This window comes from Perognathus longimembris, chromosome 26, assembly GCF_023159225.1.
Source record: "Perognathus longimembris pacificus isolate PPM17 chromosome 26, ASM2315922v1, whole genome shotgun sequence".
NCBI lineage: Eukaryota > Metazoa > Chordata > Mammalia > Rodentia > Heteromyidae > Perognathus > Perognathus longimembris.
Genome location: NC_063186.1, coordinates 6,407,120 through 6,428,708, shown reverse-complemented (window position 1 = coordinate 6,428,708; position 21,589 = coordinate 6,407,120). Strand labels below are relative to the sequence as shown.

The 21,589-nt window shown below is 41.4% G+C and overlaps 1 protein-coding gene across 1 annotated transcript in view; it reads left to right on the top strand.

The window, feature by feature from the left end:
• The window catches only part of Topaz1 (testis and ovary specific TOPAZ 1), a 32,663-nt gene extending 11,625 nt beyond the window's left edge, over positions 1-21,038 (top strand). Inside the window, exons 6-21 of the mRNA XM_048334464.1 lie at positions 2,170-2,234; positions 3,470-3,609; positions 4,101-4,186; positions 5,342-5,467; positions 6,531-6,594; positions 8,557-8,708; positions 9,171-9,263; positions 9,686-9,801; positions 10,537-10,603; positions 12,651-12,825; positions 13,374-13,474; positions 14,450-14,615; positions 15,549-15,713; positions 18,728-18,931; positions 19,265-19,448; positions 20,698-21,038. Coding sequence (XP_048190421.1) covers positions 2,170-2,234; positions 3,470-3,609; positions 4,101-4,186; positions 5,342-5,467; positions 6,531-6,594; positions 8,557-8,708; positions 9,171-9,263; positions 9,686-9,801; positions 10,537-10,603; positions 12,651-12,825; positions 13,374-13,474; positions 14,450-14,615; positions 15,549-15,713; positions 18,728-18,931; positions 19,265-19,448; positions 20,698-20,917 — 2,124 coding nt within the window. The 3' untranslated portion in view covers positions 20,918-21,038. The remainder of the gene's footprint in view (positions 1-2,169; positions 2,235-3,469; positions 3,610-4,100; positions 4,187-5,341; positions 5,468-6,530; positions 6,595-8,556; positions 8,709-9,170; positions 9,264-9,685; positions 9,802-10,536; positions 10,604-12,650; positions 12,826-13,373; positions 13,475-14,449; positions 14,616-15,548; positions 15,714-18,727; positions 18,932-19,264; positions 19,449-20,697) is intronic.
• Positions 21,039-21,589: the final 551 nt, after the last annotated feature.

Genomic DNA, 21,589 nt, shown 5'->3' with positions numbered 1-21,589 from the left:
CAGCCCTAGGCAAGAAAATTGGTGAGACTCTTATCTCCAGTTAAGCACACTGGCACTGTGGCTCAAGTGGTACGGCATTAGCCTTGAGCAAAGAAGCTCAGAGACAGTGCCCAGGCCCTGAGTTAAGTCCCATGACCAACATTCTGCCCTTCTCCCCCACAAAAAAAAAAAAAAAAGAGATACATAATTCAGGGACAAGCCAGATTATATTACCCCAAACTCTGTATTGTTTTGTTGTTATCTGGTGTGTGTGTGTGTGTGTGTTGAATTTTGTCCTCCCAAAATGGCTTTAACTAGAGCTTACCTTTGAGGATAAAGCCATAAAACCAACCCTAATGTAGATGTCTCTCCAAGTTCTGCCTGCTTTTTATCTCTCTTTATAGTTTTCAGATAGGCTTTTATTTATTTAATCTGAGATTTACAGCTGTTTTCTATAGAAACATTAATATGAGATACTCTCCTATTCCTCACAGTGAAATTACTGTCCACTCGTTTAATTTTAAATGGTAGCAAGCCCTTTTTTTTTCTTAACCAACTATATGATGAGTTTTGTTTTTTGGGTTTTTTTTGCCATTCCTGGGCCTTGGACTCAGGGCCTGAGCACTGTCCCTGGCTTCTTTTTGCTCAAGGCTAGCACTCTGCCACTTGAGTCACAGCGCCACTTCTGGCCATTTTCTGTATATGTGCTGCTGGGGAATCGAACCCAGGGCTTCATGTATATGAGGCAAGCGCTCTTGCCACTAGGCTATATCCCCAGCCCTATATGATGAGTTTTTTCTTTTCAATGTCTGTAATGATGTCATGTTTTTATAGTTGTATAAATATCTACTGTGATGATATGTAAACTTTGTTTAGTAAGTTCCACTATAGATGGACATTTGGTTTGTTGTAACTTTTTTTTTTTGCTGTTTAAATATTGCTGTATTACATATGTCCCTGAGCATAAGGCATTTTGCATATGTGCAAAAATCTTTGGATTAATTCCTAGAATTGTCAAATTGCCCTTTATAAAGAGATTGATTTCATTTACACTCGCAAAATTGGTGAGATGCCATTTTCTACCCAGACTCACCAAGTGATTGTCTTTGCTGATTTTTGCAGATTACTTTTAGTTTTAATTTTATATTTCTATTTTATATGTCTATAAATATTTCAGTCATAACTATGCTTAAAAACATTTAAGTTTCCTAATAAAAATTTTATTCTGTTCGCGCTTCTATAAAAATAAAAATGAGGGGACTGGGAATATGGCCTAGTGGTAAAGAGCTCGCTTCCTATACCTGAAGCCCTGGGTTCGATTCCTCAGCACCACATGTGTAGAAAAAAGCCAGAAGTGGTGCTGTGGCTCAGGAGGTAAAGTGCCAGCCTTGAGCAAAAAGAAGCCAGGGACAGTGCTCAGGCACTGAGTCCATGCCCCAGGGCTGGCAACAAAAACAAAACAAATAAAAAAATGAGGGCTGGTTGGGGCTGGGGATATAGCCTAGTGGCAAGAGTGCCTGCCTCGGATACACGAGGCCCTAGGTTCGATTCCCCAGCACCACATATACAGAAAACGGCCAGAAGCGGCACTGTGGCTCAAGTGGCAGAGTGCTAGCCTTGAGCGGGAAGAAGCCAGGGACAGTGCTCAGGCCCTGAGTCCAAGGCCCAGGACTGGCCAAAAAAAAAAAAAAAAAAATGAGGGCTGAGAATATGGCCTAGTGGTAAAAGTGCTTGCCTTGCATACATGAAGCCCTGGGTTCAATTCCTCAGCACCACATGCACAGAAAAAGCCAAAAGTGACACTGTGGCTGAAGTGATAGAGTGCTAGCCTTGAGCTAAAAGAAGCTCTGGGACAGTGCTGAGGCCCTGAGTTCAAGCCCCAGGACTGGCAAAAAAAAATTAAAAAATAAAATAAAAATGACTCGATTATTTTTCTGAATAAAAAGAAATAAGTCTGTTTATAATAAATAACTTATTTAAAATATATCAAAGCTGGGGTGCATATTAGTTGACATTAGTCTTTGTCCTCAGCCATGAAAAATTTTAAGTTATTTAAAATTACATAGAGTAGAATTATTTCTGGAGTTGGCCATAATCCTGCGACATTTTAATAGATCGGATTAACCTCATAGTTTAAAATGTGACACAGAGACAGGCACTTCTACTTACTTCATGGTAATCTCTTCACAGTGTAGCGTTTCAGAAGTTTCAGAGTTTAAAGAAGAAAAAGAAAATGATTATGAAGTTTGCAAAAGGTCTGTTACTTTCTAAACATATCGCTTTAAAGTAGCCACTTATGGAACTTGTATTTTGAATGTTTTTCATTTTCTGTTTTATATATGCATACGTAGGCTACTATTCCATAACCCTTAATGGGTATGGTTTAATTAACATGCCAGACTCTACCTAGACATAAAGAGTATAGTATAAGTTGCTTTAAAGCTACCAGTAAGTCTATTTTCTTAATTTTTTATTGTTATTGTAAAGGTGATGTGAAGAGGGGTTGTAGTTACATAAGTCAGGTAGTGGACATTTGGTTTGTTATATTTGTTTTGTTGTTTCGCTCTCTCCCAGTTTTTCCCTTCCCTCCCCACCCACAAGTTGTATAATTCACTTTCCACATAGTGTCTCGTGAGTACTGCGGCAGCATTTGTTCCCCCTCTGTTCCTCCACTTTTGTGCCTCTTACACTCACAAAGACATACAAGCCAACAAACAGTACAAAAAGGAAAGAAAACAAAAACAGCAGCCGGCTAAGTAGCTAGGAATACAGGCATGAGCCCCCAGGGCCCAGCTTCTTTGAAGTTTTATATGGCATGCTGTTGTGAATAGTGTAGCGAACTCTTCCCCTGTCCTGCTCCATCCTGAATGGCATGTGAATTTCCCTGCTCAGTTCATCTCCCATAAAGTTGGCCACTCAGTGGCCACTTCCGGCATTAGATCATCTGTCCTGGTGTTACTCAAGCCTTGTTCTTCATGGAACCTTCTGTCTGGATGATCACACACATTTGAACTTGGGCATGGTGACTGGCATGCCCCACAAAGCTTAATCTGAGCCCGGGCGTTCAAGGCCAACCTGGACAACATAGCAAGAAACTCCACTTACATTTCTGTTCTAGTATTGGTGCTTTTTTTTTTTTTAGACAAGGGCTTGCCATGTAGCCTCGACTGGCCTGCAATTCAACCCTGCCTCCCTACTGCTAAGATGGCTGTCGTTTTAACCATACTACCCCATTCATAGCTCCACCCCACCAACCACTTCATAAACATTGGTCTTCTGTTCAGAAGACAGGATCATTCTATTGGAAATACAGCAGTTTCATAAAGTATATGGTATACTCTACCAGATGGTGTCTGCCTAGTATTGTGTCTCATATGACTTTCATCTTTTTAAATTTTTATTATTTATTTTTGTCAGTCATGAGGCTTGAACTCAGGGCAATATTCTCAAAATTGTAAACTCTTTGATTTTTTTTTTCCTGTTCATATAGCAAAGATCCTAGAAATGCAGAGATGGTGATGGCGGAAGGTCAGTTAGCCCTTGTGGGCCCCAGGCCTCTGTGTTTACCAGTGCTGCCTCCAACTTCCAGTGGGCATCCGGAAGATAAAGTTCCAAAGCTCTGGATGAATGGTAATGGATCACAGTTCAAAGCTAGCCTGTGCAGGAAGTCCATGAGACACTTAACTTCAACTAACTACCAAAGAGTCAGAAGTAGAGGAGTAGCAAGTTTAGAGCATTAGCCTTTAGCACAAAAGCTCAGAGACAGTGCCCAGGTGCAGAGTTCAAGCCCTCAGACTGGCCCCCCAAAATAAATTAAAAAATAAAGATTGTTTACAGTATTTGGCTAACTTAGAGCTGTATTGTTTGAGTGCATTTCTACTCTGTAAGACTTTTCAGAAGGTTATCTTCAGTTTAGAGTGAATTTAAAAATTTAAGCTCAGAGCTAGAAATGTTTACAGGTGTCCAAGATGTAAATCATTCTGTTTCACAGTAACACACATGGCCACACAGACTGTACATTGAATATGAATTCCACCGTGAAACTTTAAAACAGATTGTTAGGAAGGAAGAAAGTAGGAATACACTGGTATGTAATGGCATGCATTTTAAATCACTTCCAGATTTCAGATTTCCAGGAAGACATCCTGTCCCACAGCTACAGAGTCCTGACGCATGTGAAATCTTTAAGAGAGAAAAAAATATGGGGGTAAGTTCTCCCAACACAAGAAATTATCTGAGCTGAGCCGCGGGGTACATGCCTGTAGTCCAGTATACTCGGAAGCCAGAGGCAAGAGGATCTGGGTCTATGGAGCCAGCCTGGGCAAAGTTAGGGAGACCCTAAGTGAGAAACAAAAAATATAAATCAAAGGGCTGGGAGTAGCTCAAATGGGAGGGTCAATTTATGACCCTTACTTTAGGGTCCTTCTGAGTATGTTTCTCCATTTGTGTGTGTATACACTGATACTGGGACTTGAACTCAGCACCTAGACTGACTACCATTTGAGCCACACCTCCACTTGTGGCATGCTGGTGGTTAGAGATAAGAGTTTCACAGACTTTCCTTCTTGGGTTGGTTTTGAACTTCAAACCTCAGATCCCAGCCTCCTAAGAAGATAAGGATTACAGGCAAGAGCCTCCAATTCCTAGATTCTTGACCATTTTTTTTAAGTAGTTCCAGACATAATGATTTTTAAATGGAGATTATTGGTAGGAGGCAAAAAAATATTCAGTAATATTCACAAATAACCTAAGGACTTGAAAACAACATCCAGAAGAGAAAATATAGGATGCATAATTTCCTCTGCTGAAAAGACAGCTGGCAGGATAAACCAGTGTATGGAAAAGCTTATTCCATAATATATAGTGCCTTTTCCCATTAATCGCAAAGGCTAAAAAATTTGAATAATAAAATGTATGTGAACTATGATGTATATTATAATCAAATTAATTTTTCATTAAAGTTGAGTCAAAAGCAGGAAAGGGTGAGTATGTAAGCCTTTTTTTTTTTTTTGCCAGTCCTGGGTCTTGGACTCAGGGCCTGAGCACTGTCCCTGGCTTCTTTTTGCTCAAGGCTAGCACTCAGCCACTTGAGCCACAGCGCCACTTCTGGCCATTTTCTGTATATGTGGTGCTGGGGAATCAAACCCAGGGCCTCATGTATATGAGGCAGGCACTCTTGCCACTAGGCCATATCCCCAGCCCCAGTATGTAAGCTTTTATAACATTATATAATGTATAATACATATTAATTGCATATATTTATGTTAGTATATATTTCAAACATATGTGTGTGTATAATTCAAATGCTTTCTTACTTGACTGTGTTTCCCAATTAACATAGAAAGTTTTTCTAATTTTCCAGGTGTTCCAGAAACCCCTAGGGTTGATGATGCCTCACAGATATTGCAAATTTCATTTTAACACATTGCGTGGTTGTGAGCGATCACAATGTAAGTTTGCTCATGTGCCTGAACAAGAGGATGAAAAGGTAAGCCATATAAAACCTTCTAAGTATAGGTTGTTTGACTGTCTCAATCAGGCATATTCATTTTCATTTTCTTCTGATAGCATAGATAAATTTTGCCCAGTTTTGTGTGTTATATAAGTGGAATTTTACAATATGTATGCTTTTGGGTCTGGCTTTTTTTTTTTTCTGGTCCTAGGACTTGAACTCAAGGCCTGGGTGCTGTCCCAGAGTTGCTTAGCACTCTACCACTTGAGCCACAGCACCACTTCTGGCTTTTCCTGTGTATTTGGTACTGAGGAATTGAACCCAGACTTCATGCATGCTAAGCAAGCACTCTAACACTAAGTCACATTCCCAGCCCTCAAAATTAATTTTGTGGCTAAATATTGCTGTTTGATGAGCATTTGGGTGAGTGGGTGAGATCCATATTTAGATACTGAGATAGCTACTCAAGAGGCTGAGATCTGCAGGCCATGATTTGAAACCACCCTGGGAAGAAAAGTTCATGAGACTTTAATCTCCAATTAACTGCCAAAAAGGCAGAAGTGCAGGTATGGCTCAGTTGGTAGGGTGCTAGTCTTGAGTGATAAAGCAAAGGGACAGCAGTACCCAGTGTCTTGGGTTTAATTCCCAAGTAGGGGGATGGGAGCGAGAAAAGAGAGGGGATGGAGAGGAAGAGAGAGAGATCTTTTTTAAATAACCTAGAGGAAGATTTATAATGATTCAGCACACATTTCAAACTGCTGAGCTATCTGAATATTGACTTTTTTGCCCCAGTGCCTTAAGCTCAGTTTAAAAGTCTGAAAAGGCCGGGCACCAGTAGCTCATACCTGTAATCCCACCTACTCAGGAGGCTGTGATCTGAGGATTGAAGTTCAAAGCCAGTCCAGGCAGAAAAGTCTCCGTGAGATTCATATCCATTTAACCACTCAGAAACCGAAAGCAATGCTGTAGCTCAAGTGGTAAAGCACTAGCCTTGAGCACAAACAGGCTCAGGGACAGCTCCCAGGCCCTGAGTTCAAGCCCCACAAGTGACAAAAAAAAGTCTGAAAAAAATGATTTAATACTCTCATGATTTTCATAGGTTTGCATGGATGTTTTTAAGAAATATATAAGCATCAATGAGATTTGCTTGCTGCAACGTGCAGGTATGAAACCATTGAATGATTATTTCTAGTTTATCAATATGAGTGTTTTCATAATGTGTTGATGTATGTATAATCTAAAAATAAATCCAATGCTTTTAAAATACAAGACTAGTATCTTACCTAAGATTGGCTTTCTTGGCCTTAAAAGGGAGTAAACATAAGCATGCTGTCTTAATCAGTTTTAAAAATTACTATGTTCCCAATGCTATAACTCACTTATGTACTGATATTTCATGAGTTTAAATTTTTATTTACATACCTCACATAAAGAAAAAGATAGCTAGGTGCCGGTAGCTCACACCTATAATCCCAACTACTCAGGAGACTGAGATCTGAGGATCCAGGGTTGAAGCCAGCCTGGGCAGAAAAATCCCCATGAGACTCTTATCTCCAATGAACCACTCAAAAGCCAGGGGTGGTGCTGTGGCTCAAGTGGTAGAGCACCAGCTTTGTAAACAAAGAGGCTCAGAGACAGCGCCCAGGCCCTGAGTTCAAGCCCCACAACAGAAAAGAATAGAAATTTTTAATTCATCTTTCAATCTGTCTGAGGGTAACTTGGCCCTGGTTGGCTCGTGTGTGTTGTCTGCTGAGATCAAAGGATCACAATTCAAAGCCAGCTTGGGCAGAAAAGTCCAGAAGACTCCATCTCAAATTAACTAGCAAAAAATGAGGGTGGAGGTATGGCTCAAGAGGTAGATGGAGATAAGAGTCTCATGGGCTTTTTTTCTGTCTGGGCTGGATTTGCACCACAATCCTCAGATCTCAGCCTGCTGAGTAGCTAAGATGACAGGAGTGAGCCAACAATGAATGCCAAACTATACTCTGTATGGTGTAAGTGCCTTTTTTGCCAGTCCTGGGGCTTGAACTCAGGGCCTGGGCACTGTCACCTGAGCTTCTTTTGCTCAAGGTTAGAGCCATAGCACCACTTCCAACCACTTACAGCTTTTTCTGTGTCTGTGGTTCTGAGGAATCGAACCCAGGGTTTCATGCGTGCTAGGCAAGCACTCGACCGCTAAGCCATATTCACGGCCCCCGTGATCGGCTTTGTAATAGGCAACTATGTATAAATACTGAAGAAGAAAAAACATGGCAGCAAGAATTTATCTGTATGTACCCAAGGAAAACAAATACTGTATATAAGACAGCTTTATAATCAAGTTGAATATTATTGCTGAAAAATTGGTATTTTTTGCAATATGGAGTTTGAACTCGGGACCTCCTGGTTGCTAAGCCAAGCAGTCTACCACTTGCTTTATTGGTTTTCAAATAGGATCTGGAACTAATGTAGCACAGGCAGGCTTGGACAGTGATTTGCCTACCCAGGTTTCCCACGTGGGTGGGATTATAGGCATGGCCCTTCACACCCGGCTTGTTTTGGAGGTAAGAGTCTCCTGGGTCCCTTTCTGTCCCTGCTGGCCTCAAACAGTGATCTTCAGATCTCAGCATCCTGAGTAGCTAGGATTATGGGCCACTGGCATCCGGCAGATCTTTTTTATTTTATTACTTTTTGTTCTTTTTTTTTTTTTTTTTTTTTTTTTGCTGCCAGTCCTGGGCCTTGGACTCAGGGCCTGAGCACTGTCCCTGGCTTCTTTTTGCTCAAGGCTAGCACTCTGCCACTTGAGCCACAGCGCCACTTCTGGCCATTTTCTGTATATGTGGTATTGGGGAATCGAACCGAGGGCTTCATGTATACAAGGCAAGCACTCTTGCCACTAGGCCATATCCCCAGCCCCTATTTTATTACTTTTTGTGAATAGTGAACTCTTGCTCGGTTGACTTCCAACATCTGCCATTTTGACTTTAGCCTTAATTTTCATCAAATATTACTGATAAGTGACCTGATATTCCTGGTAGCTTTTCAACAGGTGAATTTATATTCATTTTTCTTGGACTATAGAAAAATCATGTAATTTGGGAAACATGTATACTGTAAACACAATGACTGTATGTTTTCACTTTCAGTAAACTTATTTATGGAATACTACAGCAATTTTCCTCCGGGTATACACTTTGATTTACAAGTCTTAAATGAACTCCTAATGTCTTTACTCAAGCATTGTTTATTGAAAGAAGTATTTCAGGTAGTGAACCTCAGCATAATGGTTAAAATGCCGGTAAGTGACAAGAAAACTTTTTTTTTTTTTGGTCAGTCCTGGGGCTTGAACTCAGGGCCTGAGCACTGTCCCTGAACTCTTTTGCTCAAGGTTAGCTAGAGAGCTAACCACTTGAACCACAACACCACTTTTGTTTTTTTGCTAGTTCATTGGAGATAAGCGTCTCATGGACTTTCCTGCCTAGGCTGGCTTTGAACTGGGATCCTTTGGTCTCAGCCTCCTGAATAGCTAGCATAATAGGTGTGAGCCACCAGGACCCAGCAAGAAAACATTTTTTAATACTTTTAAGTGAAGAGTTTTGTTGTAAATATTTGTTTGAAGTTAGCAGTTGAATCCCTGTACTTATTAAACATTTCCTAGTGAACACTTGTGTTTTTCAGCATAAAGGAACTTAAGAAACTTAAGATATACTGCAAGAAAGACCTAAAAATGAGTGTCACTTTTTTGTTTTGTTTTATCCAGCCTGCCCCGTGTATAATACTGAAAATATTTGAGCATGTGGCAACTTTGAAATTAAGGAAAGCTATGCCTGCTGTAATTGATATCTTCTGCAAGGTATGGTTTTAGTCTCTTTTATTCTTGTTTGGTTTTTGTTTCCTGCCACTCCTGGGGCTTGAACTCAGAGCCTGAGCACTGTCCCTGGCTTCTTTTTGCTCAAGGCTTAGCACTCTGCCAACTTGAGCCACAGCACCACTTCTGGCTTTTTTTCTATGTTATGTGGTGCTAAGGAATCGAACCCAGGGCTTCACGCATGCTAGGCAAGCACTCTACCACTAAGCCACCTTTCCGGCCCCATTTTCTGCTTTTTACTTGCTAACTGGAGATAAGACTCTGATGGACTTTGCCGCCCAGACTTAACTTTGAACCACAATCATCAGAACTTAGCCTCTTGGATTATAGGCATGAGCCACCAACACCCTACTTACTCTCACATTTTTATAGGAATGACTTTTTTCTTTTAATTTCTCTTCTGTTAGTTTGTTGAAACTGGAATGATGCAAGACCCAGAACACTTGAACTATATTATTGAGCTTTTATACCAAACCCAGGCTACCAAACAAGAAATAACTGCCATTCTGGAAATCAAAGCCAGGTGAGAAAAAGCATTCTAAGTAAGGTTAAATACATGTATTTTGACCGGGATCTAGAAAGGATGAGGACAAAGCACCTTCTCATCTCCATTGAACCACCAGGAAACCGGAAGTGGCGCTGTGGCTCAAAGTGGTAAAGCACCAGCCACAGTGCCACTTCTGGCTTTTTTTCCATTTATATAGTGCTGAGGAATCGAACCCAGGGCTTCATGTATTCGAGGCAAGCACTCTACCACTAAGCCATATCCCCAGCCTCCCAGCCTTAATTTTTTAAAGTCTTTCTTAAGTGTGGATTTAATCTTCAAGTCAGTGTTTTGTTTTATAATCGCTATCAGGTTCTCCTAGTGATCCTCTTGAGTTGCCTCCCTTGTTGGACCTCTTGCCTTGTTTTGATTTAGACTTTGTTCACACAGATCTTTGTAGAACAAGGAAGGCTGTGGGAGGGAGGGGGGAGTGGTACGTTGCCCTGTACGTGCTCATTTTGAAGTAGGATTTCCTGAGGAATTAGTTTCTTCCTTCTATCACTGTCGGTGAGTTGGGAGGAAATAGTGTAGGCAAAACACCTATACAGTTGCCATTTTCCTTAAATCTAAGACGTTTGGGGGCATTCTGCATTCAATTTTCTCAAGTCTCAGGTATAAACTGTAGAACAAATTGACTCAAAGCATTGATGACTTCTGGGATCAGGGGGAGGTGAAGAAAGAATAAACATAATTAACCCTTTTCTGTCATTAAAGGTTACAGATGAGGCAATTTAAAATGAGCTGGAAGAATGATTTAGAGTCAGCCTTGAATGAAGTAGAGGTATGGCATTATTTTTTTTTAATAAATCAATGGGACTTGTGAAGATGAGTAACAACAAAAAAAGATGTGAATAATAATCACACTTGAGGAAAAAAATTTAGAAATGTGGCTACTATAAAAAATGCTTCAAGGAATTTTTTTTTTTAATCACAGTATTTTGGCCAAGTGCCAGTGGCTTACAACCTGTTGTAATCCTAGGTACTCAGGAGGCAGAGATGTGAGAATTGCGGTTCAAAACCAGCACAGACAGCAAAGTCTGTGAGACTCCAGTTAACCATCAAAAATTAAAATCACAAGTGGTCTCAAGTAGTAGAGCGCTAGCCTTGAGCACAAAAGCTCAGGGATGGCTCACAGACCCTGAGTTCAAGCCCCAGGACTTGCACAAAAGAATTCATATTTCAAAATGGAAGCATTTTAATTTCTAGAGTTGTGAGTTGGGAATGAAGCTCGGTGGTTGATTACTTATTTAGCAAGTCTGAGGCCCTGAATGTAATCTCCAGCACCACAAGAAACAAATCTAGGGTTATACATTAGTCTAAAATTAATACTAAAGGTTGATGGAACGGCTCGGCTCAGCAGAGGATTGCCCACCTAGCAAGCACAAGGCCTTGAGTTCAAACCCAAGAACTACAAAAAAAAAAAGTAAAATTATTCAATAATTGTTTGCCACTGGGTGTCAATGGCTCACGCCTATAATCCTACCTACTCAGGAGGCTGATCTCTGACGGTTATGGTTCAAAGCCAGCCCAGGCAGGAAAAATCCATAAGACTCTCATTTCTAGTAAACTAATCAGAAAAGGCAGGAAGTGGAGTTGAGTTGTGGCTCAGGTGATAGAGCACTAGCCTTGAACAAAAGAAGTTCAGGGACAGTGCCCAAGCCCTGAGTTCAAAGTTTCAAATTTCACTTAAGGTAAAATAATGAGAATCCAAGATGAATGTTGTTTTGGTGGTGGTGGTAGTGGTGGTGGTTGTCGTCGTGGGTCTTGAACTCAGGGACAGAGCCTAGTATGAATCTTTAATTCCGTGGCTGGGCACAAAAGGGCTGCTAGCTTTGTCCATGTAGGTAGATCTTGGGTATGTGAGACTATGACAAAACCCGGGCTGTGCTGCCCTCTCCTGGCAGAAATAAGGAACTGCGGCCTTTCAGGTTTAACAGTTGGTTTGCTCTGAACTAGGATGTTTTATGTCCTTGAAACAACTTTTTTTTTTGTTATAGAAAATTACATCTTAATTTAAAATAGGAGGTAGTAAGGAGAGAAAATGTTTACTGAAATTTTCTTTGTGGTTCATTTTCTAGAGATGTAATGCCTCAAATGATAAGTTGACTCCCCCCCCCAATCATAAATGGCCAAATAAGAGTAAAATGTAAGCCCTAAAAGTAATAAAACAAGGTATGAAAGTAATCAAACAATATATTGTGGCAGACAATATATTGGTAGACTCAGACTCACATTATGCTGCTCACCATCTGTCTCCCATGAAATCCATCTGTCCTGTCCAGTTCCGGTTTATCAGTAATGTCATTAAGAACCCTAGGAACTAAAAGGTTGGCTGGGCCCTGGTGGCTCACACCTGTAACCCGGCTACTTAGGAGGCTGAGATCTGAGGATCACAATTTGAAGCCAACCCGGGCAAAAAAAAAAAAAGCCCATGAGAGTCTTATCTCTAACCACCAAAAAGCTGGAAATAGAGCTGTGGCACAGTGGTAAAATGCTAGCCTTGTAGGAGGAAAAAAAAAGCTCAGGGACAATGCTCAGATCCTAAGTTCAAGCTCCAGGATACCCACCCCACCCCCCGAAAAAATATTGGTTCATAGATATTTGCTAGTTGGAAAAGTTATTACAGATATTACCATATCTATTACTATACTGTCGGTGTTGTGCTTGTCCAAAAGTTTATAAGACTGTTCTAGACACGTTTTCTTCATGTCGACTTAGCTAACCCCTCCATGTGCCTCACCTAGAGCCTGTGTGACAGAAGTGACAGCTTTCCCCTTTCTTCCTTTTTTTTTCTTTCCTCCTCCCTCCCCCAAAAATAATTTTGATAGGATTGTAAGGAAAAAGGTGACTGGACCAAATTGGGAAACCTATACCTTAACATCAAAATGAGCTGTGAAAAGTTCATAGACTTCCAGAGATTTTGTACTTGTATTGCCGAGACACTCACAAAAGACTATACTGAAGAAAGATCAGATGTTCCTTTTTGTGAATTTGCTGAGACAGGTAAAATGTCACTGTCTTGGTGTGTGTATTGTTGGTTTGGCAGGGGCACTATTCTAACAGGAGTATAAAGTTCTTCACAGTTTCCCTGCTGAGGGTTTAGGTTGCATGATGAATTTTTCTACCTACTTATGATTAGCTTAGACTATAATTATACTGGGGCAGATTTTCATCTGTGCAAGTCCTGGGGCTTGAGCTCAAGACCTGGCCACTGTCCCTGAGCTTCTCTTGCTCAAGGCTAGCACTCTACCACTTGAGCCACAGCGCCCCTTCTGGTATTTGGTACTGAGGAATCGAACCCAGGGCTTCATGCATGCTAGGCAAGCACTCCACCACTAAGCCACATTCCCAGCCCTTCTCTTTACTTTTTAAGTAATTTTCTCAAGATATAAACCAGTTAGCTCACAGTCTATATTTGAAAAGCAAGCCACAGACTAGATTTGGCCAGTAAGCCATAGTGTGTCAGACTTTATTGTTGTTGTCCCATGTTAGTTTTTCCCATCATCTGAAGTGACTTTCACTGATGTGAATATTCCTGCATTGTGTTGCAGTTAGCAAAGACCCACAGCATAGTGAAGTAGACAGAACTTTGCTGGGAAGAATTGGAATCAGTGCTGTGTACTTCTACCACCAGCTGTTGCAGTGGTGCAAGGTATGTTCTATAGCTCAGTGGCAAAGCACTTCCCTAGTAAGTGCAACATCCTGGGTTCAATCCCCAGTAACCCCCCCAGCTCCCCCCAAAAAAGTTAAATTTTATGTTTGGATTGGCATAAAGTGTTAGCTTAAATACTGTGAATAGAATATAGGTCTTAGATTAATTCAGGATGATTAATCAACAAAACTCCTGTAGAATCACCTCTAGGATAGAATATCCTTGTGTCTTTTTCATTTTTACTTTTTGTTAGTTATAGGGCTTAAACTCGGGGCCTGGGTGCTATGCCTGAGCCTCTTTGTTCTCCAGGCTAGCGCTCTACCATATGAGCCACAGTGCCACTTCTGGCTTTTTCTGAGATTGGAGATAAGAATCTCATGGACTTTCCTGCTTGGGCTGGCTTCAAACCATGATCCTCAGAACTCAGCCTCCTGAATAGCTAGGATTACAGGCGTGAGCCACCAGTGCCCAGCTATCCTTGTATCTTGATGTGTAACTTTTATTTAGCTCATCATGAAAGTGGTCTGGTAGTAACTCAGATCACACCATATTTCTGTTCTTTAGATCTCCTTGAGGTGGTAAGCTGAGTTATAGACTCGGTAATTAAATTCAGAGAGAGGGCAGGGAAATCCAACATAGAAACAGAATTGCAGTGTTAATAATCAGGAACGTGTCAATGTTCACTGCTAGAACTACTGCTCATTTCTATAAGGAAGTCATTTCACAGTTGGGTACAGTAACATAAGTACATGGTCACTTGTACATATACAGAATACATGAATTAAAAAAAATTCGCCAGTCACTGGTTACTATGGTTACTAAACCCCCACTTCCTTCCCATCTTCATGACACAGCAGAAGCATAGGGCTGATGATGCTGACTGAAAGATGCCCCTCTGCGTGCCAGTTGTCAACTCTTGTTTCTAATATGGCGAATGACTGCTGCTCAGCTTCTCTTCCTATTTTTTTACTCTAGGGAAGAAAGGTCTTAGATAAACTGTATGAATTAAAAATACACTTTACAAGTTTAAAAGGAGTTACAGGACCTGCAAAGTTAGCACCAAGATGTCAAATTGTGAACATTGCAGCAGAGATTTTTCTAAAAACTGGGAGCCTGGACGGTGCCCTTTGGGTACTGAGAGGTAAGTTCTGATATATGCAAGCATCAAATGTGTTAAAACTTGTTAGAAATCCTTATCTGTGCAGTCACTTTGAGTGCATGTTGAACTCTGAAATAACAGACTTAATGCTTTTTTTGGGGGGGTCGTGGGGCTTGAACTCAGGGCCTGGGTGCTGTCCCTGAAATCTTCAGCTCAAGGCTGGTGCTCTACCATTTGAGCCACAGTGCCACTTCCAGCTTTCTGGTAGATAATTGGAGATGAGTCTCATGGACTTTCCTGGGGCTGGCTTTGAACCGCAATCTTCAGATCTCAGCCTCCTGAGTAGCTAGGATTATGGGCGTGAGCCTCAGCATCAGGCACTAGAGACTCTTATCTCCAGTAAACCCACTGAGAAAAAGCCAGAAGTGGTGCTGTGGCTCAAGTGGTAGAGTGCTAGCCTTAAGCACAAAGAGGCTCAAGGACAGTGCCCAGGCCCTGAGTTTAAGCCCCAAGACAGGCAAAAAAAAAAAGTCTGTACAAATAATGGCTGAATGTGCCTACGTTGCAAAGTAAGTGGATAAGGAATGGCTCTTAGCCCAGTGCCGGTGGCTCACACCTGTCATCCTAGCTACTCAGAGGTTTGAAGCCAGCCAGGGCAGGGAAGGGGAAGGCTGTGAGTCTCTCCAACATAACCACCAGAAAACCAGAAGTAGAACTGTGGCTCAAAGTGGTAGGGTGCTAAGCCTTGAGCAAAAAAAAAAAGCTCAGGAACAGCACCCAGGCCCTGAGTTCAAGCCCTATGAGCAACCAAAAAAAAAAAAAAAAAAGAAAGCCAAAAGTATAGCAAAGCAACTAATAGTTTCTCTGAGGACCCACATTTAAGCTTTGCCCCCTTATCCCAAAGATACTTCCAAGACATGAGTTACAATTATACTGTAATATTCAAGGTATAAAGCATTTTTTTTCTTTTCGAAGAATCAGAATGGATAATCAATACACCCCTCTGGCCTTGTGACAGATTAGATGTGCTTAATCGACATAACCTGCTCTGCACAATTGCACATGAAATCTTAGCCAAGAGCCTTTACAGGCAGACATTTGAGGTTTTGCAGAACCTGCCAGGCTTTCAGAACTCTCAAGGTATGTTTTTCAAAAGCCTAGATTATCTTTTTTCTTACTCATCTGGTATTTATTAAGAAGAATATGAAAAGAAAAAAAAAAAAAGAAAGCTGAACTCTATCAGGCCTTGGTGGCTCACATCTGTAATCCTAGCTACCCTGGAGGCTGAGAATTACAGTTCAAGCCAGCCCAAGCAGCAAAGTTCCTGACACTCTCATCTCCAATGAACCACCAAAAAGCCAGGAATGGAGTTGTGCTTCAAGTGCTACAGTGTTAGCCTTGAAGGAAAAAGTTAAGGGACAACATCCAGGACTGGAGTTCAAGCTCCAGTACTTGCCTGGGAGGGGAAAGAAAGAGAAAGAGAGATGAAGGGCAAGAGATGAGTGATACAATGCAAGTCTATTATATACATGCATAAAAACGTCACAATGGAACTGTCATAACCGGCCAGGCAGGGAAATTCTGGAACCTGCTGTGTCGTGGCCTCGGACATAGGAAGGGGTGTGGCATGAAGCTATTTCAGGAGCAAGGGAGGAGCCCCGGCCTGGGCACAGAGGCTGAGCCCGGGCCTGGGAATAGAAGAGCCGGAGCCCGGGCCTGGGGACAGGACAGACGGAGCCCAGGCCTGGGGACAGGAGAGCCCTAGCTTGGCCTGAGGAGAGGAACGGAGCCCCCTGCTGCCAATAAACCTTCCCTTTGTTTTTTTTTTTTTTTTTTTGCCATTTTACTTTATTTATTTTATTTTTTTTTTGGCCAGTCCTGGGCCTTGGACTCAGGGCCTGAGCACTGTCCCTGGCTTCTTCTTGCTCAAGGCTAGCACTCTGCCACTTGAGCCACAGCACCACTTCTGGCCGTTTTCTGTATATGTGGTGCTGGGGAATCGAACCCAGGGCCTCATGTATACAAGGCAAGTACTCTTGCCACTAGGCCATATCCCCAGCCCCTTCCCTTTGTTTTTCTGAAAAAAACAACAACAAAAAAGAATATGGTTCTGTACCTGTTTGGTTTGGGTTTTCTATATACTACAGCATTTTTTTTTTTTTTTTGGTTGTGGGGCTTGAACTCTGGACCTGGGCACTGTCCCTGAGCTTCTTTTGCTCAAGGCTTGGGCTCTACCACTTGAGCCACAGTGCTACTTCTGGTTTTCTGGTGGTTCACTGGAAATAGAAGGCTTCCAGGACTTCACTGCCAGGCCTGGCTTTGAACTGCAATTCTCAGATCTCAGCCTCCTGAGTAGCTAGGATTACAGGTGTGAGCCACCAGCACCTGGCTTTTTTTTTTTTTTTTAATGAAGGCATTTCTCTGAATCAAAATGGCTTCCAAATCAGAGATGCTTTTATCTTCCAGTTTGTTGGTCAACATTTTCCCTTATTTCCTTTGCCTACCTCTGCAAATCGGCAGCTCAAGATATGCTTAGGAGGTCCCAGCAAGAACTTAAAGAACTCATTGTATTAAGAGAATGAAGCTAAGTTTTCTCCTATTCATTCATCAATAGAACTTGGAACCCATGGGAAAAATAAGAGAGACAGGATCAAAGGCAGGAGCACCACCATGGGCTGTGGTAGTGTAGTGCCTTGAAGGTGAAGGCTTATGTCATAAATGGGGAGTAAAATTCAGGTCAGGAACTGGCTGTAGGACAATGGAAATGTTCGTCAGAAGACTATCATAGCCTATATAAATCTCCACTTTCCTCTTCTATAGAGACTCTGTTACTATGGTTAGCATACTTCTCCATATAGAGTTCCTTCACGGTAGTTTTATTTTTAATCTTGACACAGTAGGACCTTAATAAATGACTTCATTAATAATGAAACAGCAGTACCATCCTAAAATGCGCATGCGATAGTAACAGGGCTTGAACTCAAGGCCCAGCTTAGCTTTTTTGTTCAAGGCTAGTGCTCTATCACTTGAGCCACAAAGCTCCACTTTGGGCTTTTTTGCTAATTGACTGCAGATAAGAGTTTTAGGATGCCAGGCTATGTTGGCTTCAAACTGAAATTCTTATATTTCAGCTTCCTAAGTAGTTTTTAGGATTATAGGTGTGAGCCACTAGCACCGAGGCAACATCTGAAGACTACTACATAGACAGACCAGATCAGACCCATGCAGACATGCCAGATTTTGGAAGACCCTAAATAAGAAATTGTCTTTGTGTATACTTGGGACTACTCATAAAGAGTAAACTAACAAAGTTGTGGTGTTAGCAGAATTCCTCCAATGGGAGAATTTCTCAATAAGGTCTGGATCACTGAGACATCCTGTAATAATGAAGACCTAGAACCTTAGTCATCTATACCCAGCTGAAGAAAGGGAGTAAGAAAGTTGGATGTAGGGCTGGGGGTATGGGGCAGGAAGACTGTGAGACTCTTTACTGTCAATAAAATACTCAGAAAAAGCCAAAAGTGGCCCTGTGGCTCAAAGTGGTAGAGCGCTAGCCTTGAGCACAAAGAGGCTCAGGGGCAGTGCCCAGGCCCTGAGTTCAAGTCCTAGGACCTACAAAAAAAGAAGAGTAATTAAAGGAATAGTCATTGAGAGATTTTTAAAGACTTGATTTAATTGTAGTCATGGGAAAATCCAAGGCTGAGGTCTGAGCTGAAGTGACTGAAAACAACATGAAATCATTCAAGACAGGCAGATATGTATTTGCACTTCGACACAACCAACCAGTACATCTTGTGAAATCTCTGAGGAACTTCTTTTCACATCCTCCCTTCCAAAGGAAAGAAAACACTTGATTTTTGTCAGAGCTTTTTGTCAGAGTTTCTTAGAAAATACATAAAGATGATTGCATTTTAGTGGCTGGAACTTCTGTGGCACACAAGAAAAGACCAAAGGAAAAAGAAAAGAAAAAGATAAAAAAAATTGGAAAGACCACACATAGGTTAGTTTCACCAAAAAAAATAAAATAAAATAATTGGGGGTGGGGGTGGGATGTAGTTCAGTTGCAAAGCATTTGCCCAGCAAATGCAGCAACCCGGCCCAGGTCCAAGCCTCAGTACCAAAAAGCCAAACATATTTTTTTTTCTTCATTTCAGAAACAAGGGAGGTGTCCCAGTACAGCCTTCTTTTTAATAAACTTCTAGATGCCTGCATAGAAAGCAATAGTCTTGGCATGTCATCTTCTGTGGCAGAATTCATGATTTCCAAGAGTATTCCAATTGATTTCTCCTTTCTTAGAAGATTAATTACTTCTTTAGGAAGGAGTTGTTTGTGGCTCAAAGCTAGAACCCACTACAAAAGTAAGTTCCATTTCAGATGTTTTTTTCATTTGCTATCTTGGTTTTAAATTTTATTTCCCAGGATCCAGCTTTAAAGCTATGTTTAAATGTGTAAAAATAACAGTTGATAGATAGAACTGTGCTGGAGTTTGTTTTTTTTTTAATCCGTTATTTCTCTTTTGTTTCCAGTCACTATCTTTTGTGTTTTTGTGTGTGTGCCAGTCTTGGGCCTTGAACTCAGGGCTTGAGCACTGTTCCTTAGCTTTTTCACTCAAATGGTCATTGTAGCTATTTTGGAAGTCTAGGTTTATACCTTACTGGGGTTTTAGTAAAGTTTCACCTATTATTTTTCAGGTGCTCTTTCTTTAGGATGTTACCCACCATTAGAGGGAAATTTATACAGAAAGCTTCTACTGATTCCATCTTATTTATCTGAAATTGAAATGCTTTTAGCTATCGAAATCTTCCTGGTGTCTAATGCTAGTAGTATTCAGAGTCCTGGGACTTCTACACAGATCCTGCAGATAGTTTTGAAAAGGTTGGTTGATAATAACTTTTAATTGTACTCTATGAAGGTAGAGCAGCAGCCCCCCATGTCGGCCCTAGGTTGTGTGTGTGTGTGTGTGTGTGTGTAAATATGTATATATACTTTGTATATGTTACAAGCTTTGTTCCATTTAAATTGAGAAAGGTGCTGGGCGTTGGTGGCTCATGCCTATAATCCTAGCTACTCAGGAGGCTGAGATCTGAGGATTGTGGTTCTAAGCCAGCCCAGGCAGGAAAGTCCGAGCCTCTTTATCTCCAAATAACGAGAAGTGGCGCTGTGGCTCAAGTGGTAGAGTGCTAGCCTTGAGCAAAAAGAACCCAGGGACAGTGCTCAAGCCCTGAGTCCAAGGCCCAGGACTGGCAAAAAATAAATTAATTAATTAATTAAAGGCTCATACCTATAATCCTCAGTACTCAGGAGGCTGAGATCTGAAGATTGTGGTTCAAAGCTGCCCTGAGCAGTAAAGGCCCCGAGATTAATTGCCCAAATCAATTGCCAAAAAAAAGTCTGAAGGGCGGAACCTGTGGCTTAAGTGGTAGAGCACTACTGACCTTGAGCATAAAAAGCACAGGAACAGCACCTGGGCAGAGTTCAAGCCCAAGGACTGGTACACATACATCAAGCATAAAAACCACAGAAAGGGTAACACTGCCTACCTGACTTATAAAATGGTAATCCCTCTGTACATATGAACAACACTAAATTTATATTAAGAAGTAGGGGCTGGGAATATGGCCTAGTGGCAAGAGTGCTTGCCTCATATACATGAGTCCCTGGGTTCGATTCCCCAGCACCACATATACAGAAAACGGCCAGAAGTGGCGCTGTGGCTCAAGTGGCAGAGTGCTAGCCTTGAGCAAAAGGAAGCCAGGGACAGTGCTCAGGCCCTGAGTCCAAGGCCCAGGACTGGCCAAAAAAAAAAAAAGAGTGCTTGCCTCCTATACATGAAGCCCTGGGTTCGATTCCCCAGTACCACATATATAGAAAACGGCCAGAAGTGGCGCTGTGGCTCAAGTGGCAGAGTACTAGCCTTGAGCAAAAAGAAACCAGGGACAGTGCTCAGGCCCTGAGTTCAAGACCCAGGACTGGCAAAAAAAAAAGTAAGTTAAATTAAAAAAAAAACACTGCTAAAAGAATCAAAATATTCTGGAAATAGTAACTACAAAGCAATCTCTGAAAAAAACTATTTTGCTGCCTTTTAAGAAGAGGTTCTGACTTTGGGAAGTATATTACTTTACAGATGTAAAGAAAACAAATCTCGAAGCAAGGATGACTACCAAGCTGCAGTGGAAAGGTTAATAATGGCTGCTCGCATATCAGATCCCAAGCTGTTCATTAAGCACATGACTGTCAATGTGAACAAGGAGCAGGTTTATAGTCTGGAAAACTGTTCGGCCCTGAAGTGGTTGAAAGAGAATATGAAATGGGCTGGGAAGGTATGGCTTTTCACTAACAGTTAATTAATAAGTTGTTGGTTCTGTGGGTTTCGTTTTATTTTTTTTAAGTTCCAATAATCAATGTTGAAAATAAAAAGCAATAAAAATAAAGAGCATTCACAGTACTCAGTGTTTGTTCTTTATTGATGAAGTAACAAGTAGTTTTGCAATAATAAAATATATTGGAGCTGGCTGTGTTGATTGCCCATTGTCTAATCCCAGCACCTTGGGAAGCTGAGGCAGGAAGACCTCAACTTGAAGGCCAGTTTGGGCTATAGAGTTGAGACCTTATCTCAAAAGCAATTACTGTTATATGTCATCTATGTCATTTGTAAGAGTATCCACAGTGAAGTGATCTTTCTAGTTACCTTTGGGCCTTAATTTTTATTTATTTATTTTTGGCCAGTCCTGGGCCTTGGACTCAGGGCCTGAGCACTGTCCCTGGCTTCTTTTTGCTCAAGGCTGGCACTTGGCCACTTGAGCCACAGCGCCGCTTCTGGCCATTTTCTATATATGTAGTGCTGGGGAATTGAACCCTGGGCTTCATGTATACAAGGCAAGTGCTCTTGCCACTAGGCCATATTCCCAGCCCTGGGTCGTACGAGAACCAAAGTCTGATAAACCCCTTCTTATTCTAAGCTTAAAACGGAAAATTCAACACACTGAATATACTACTATGCCGCTGATAAGATGGAA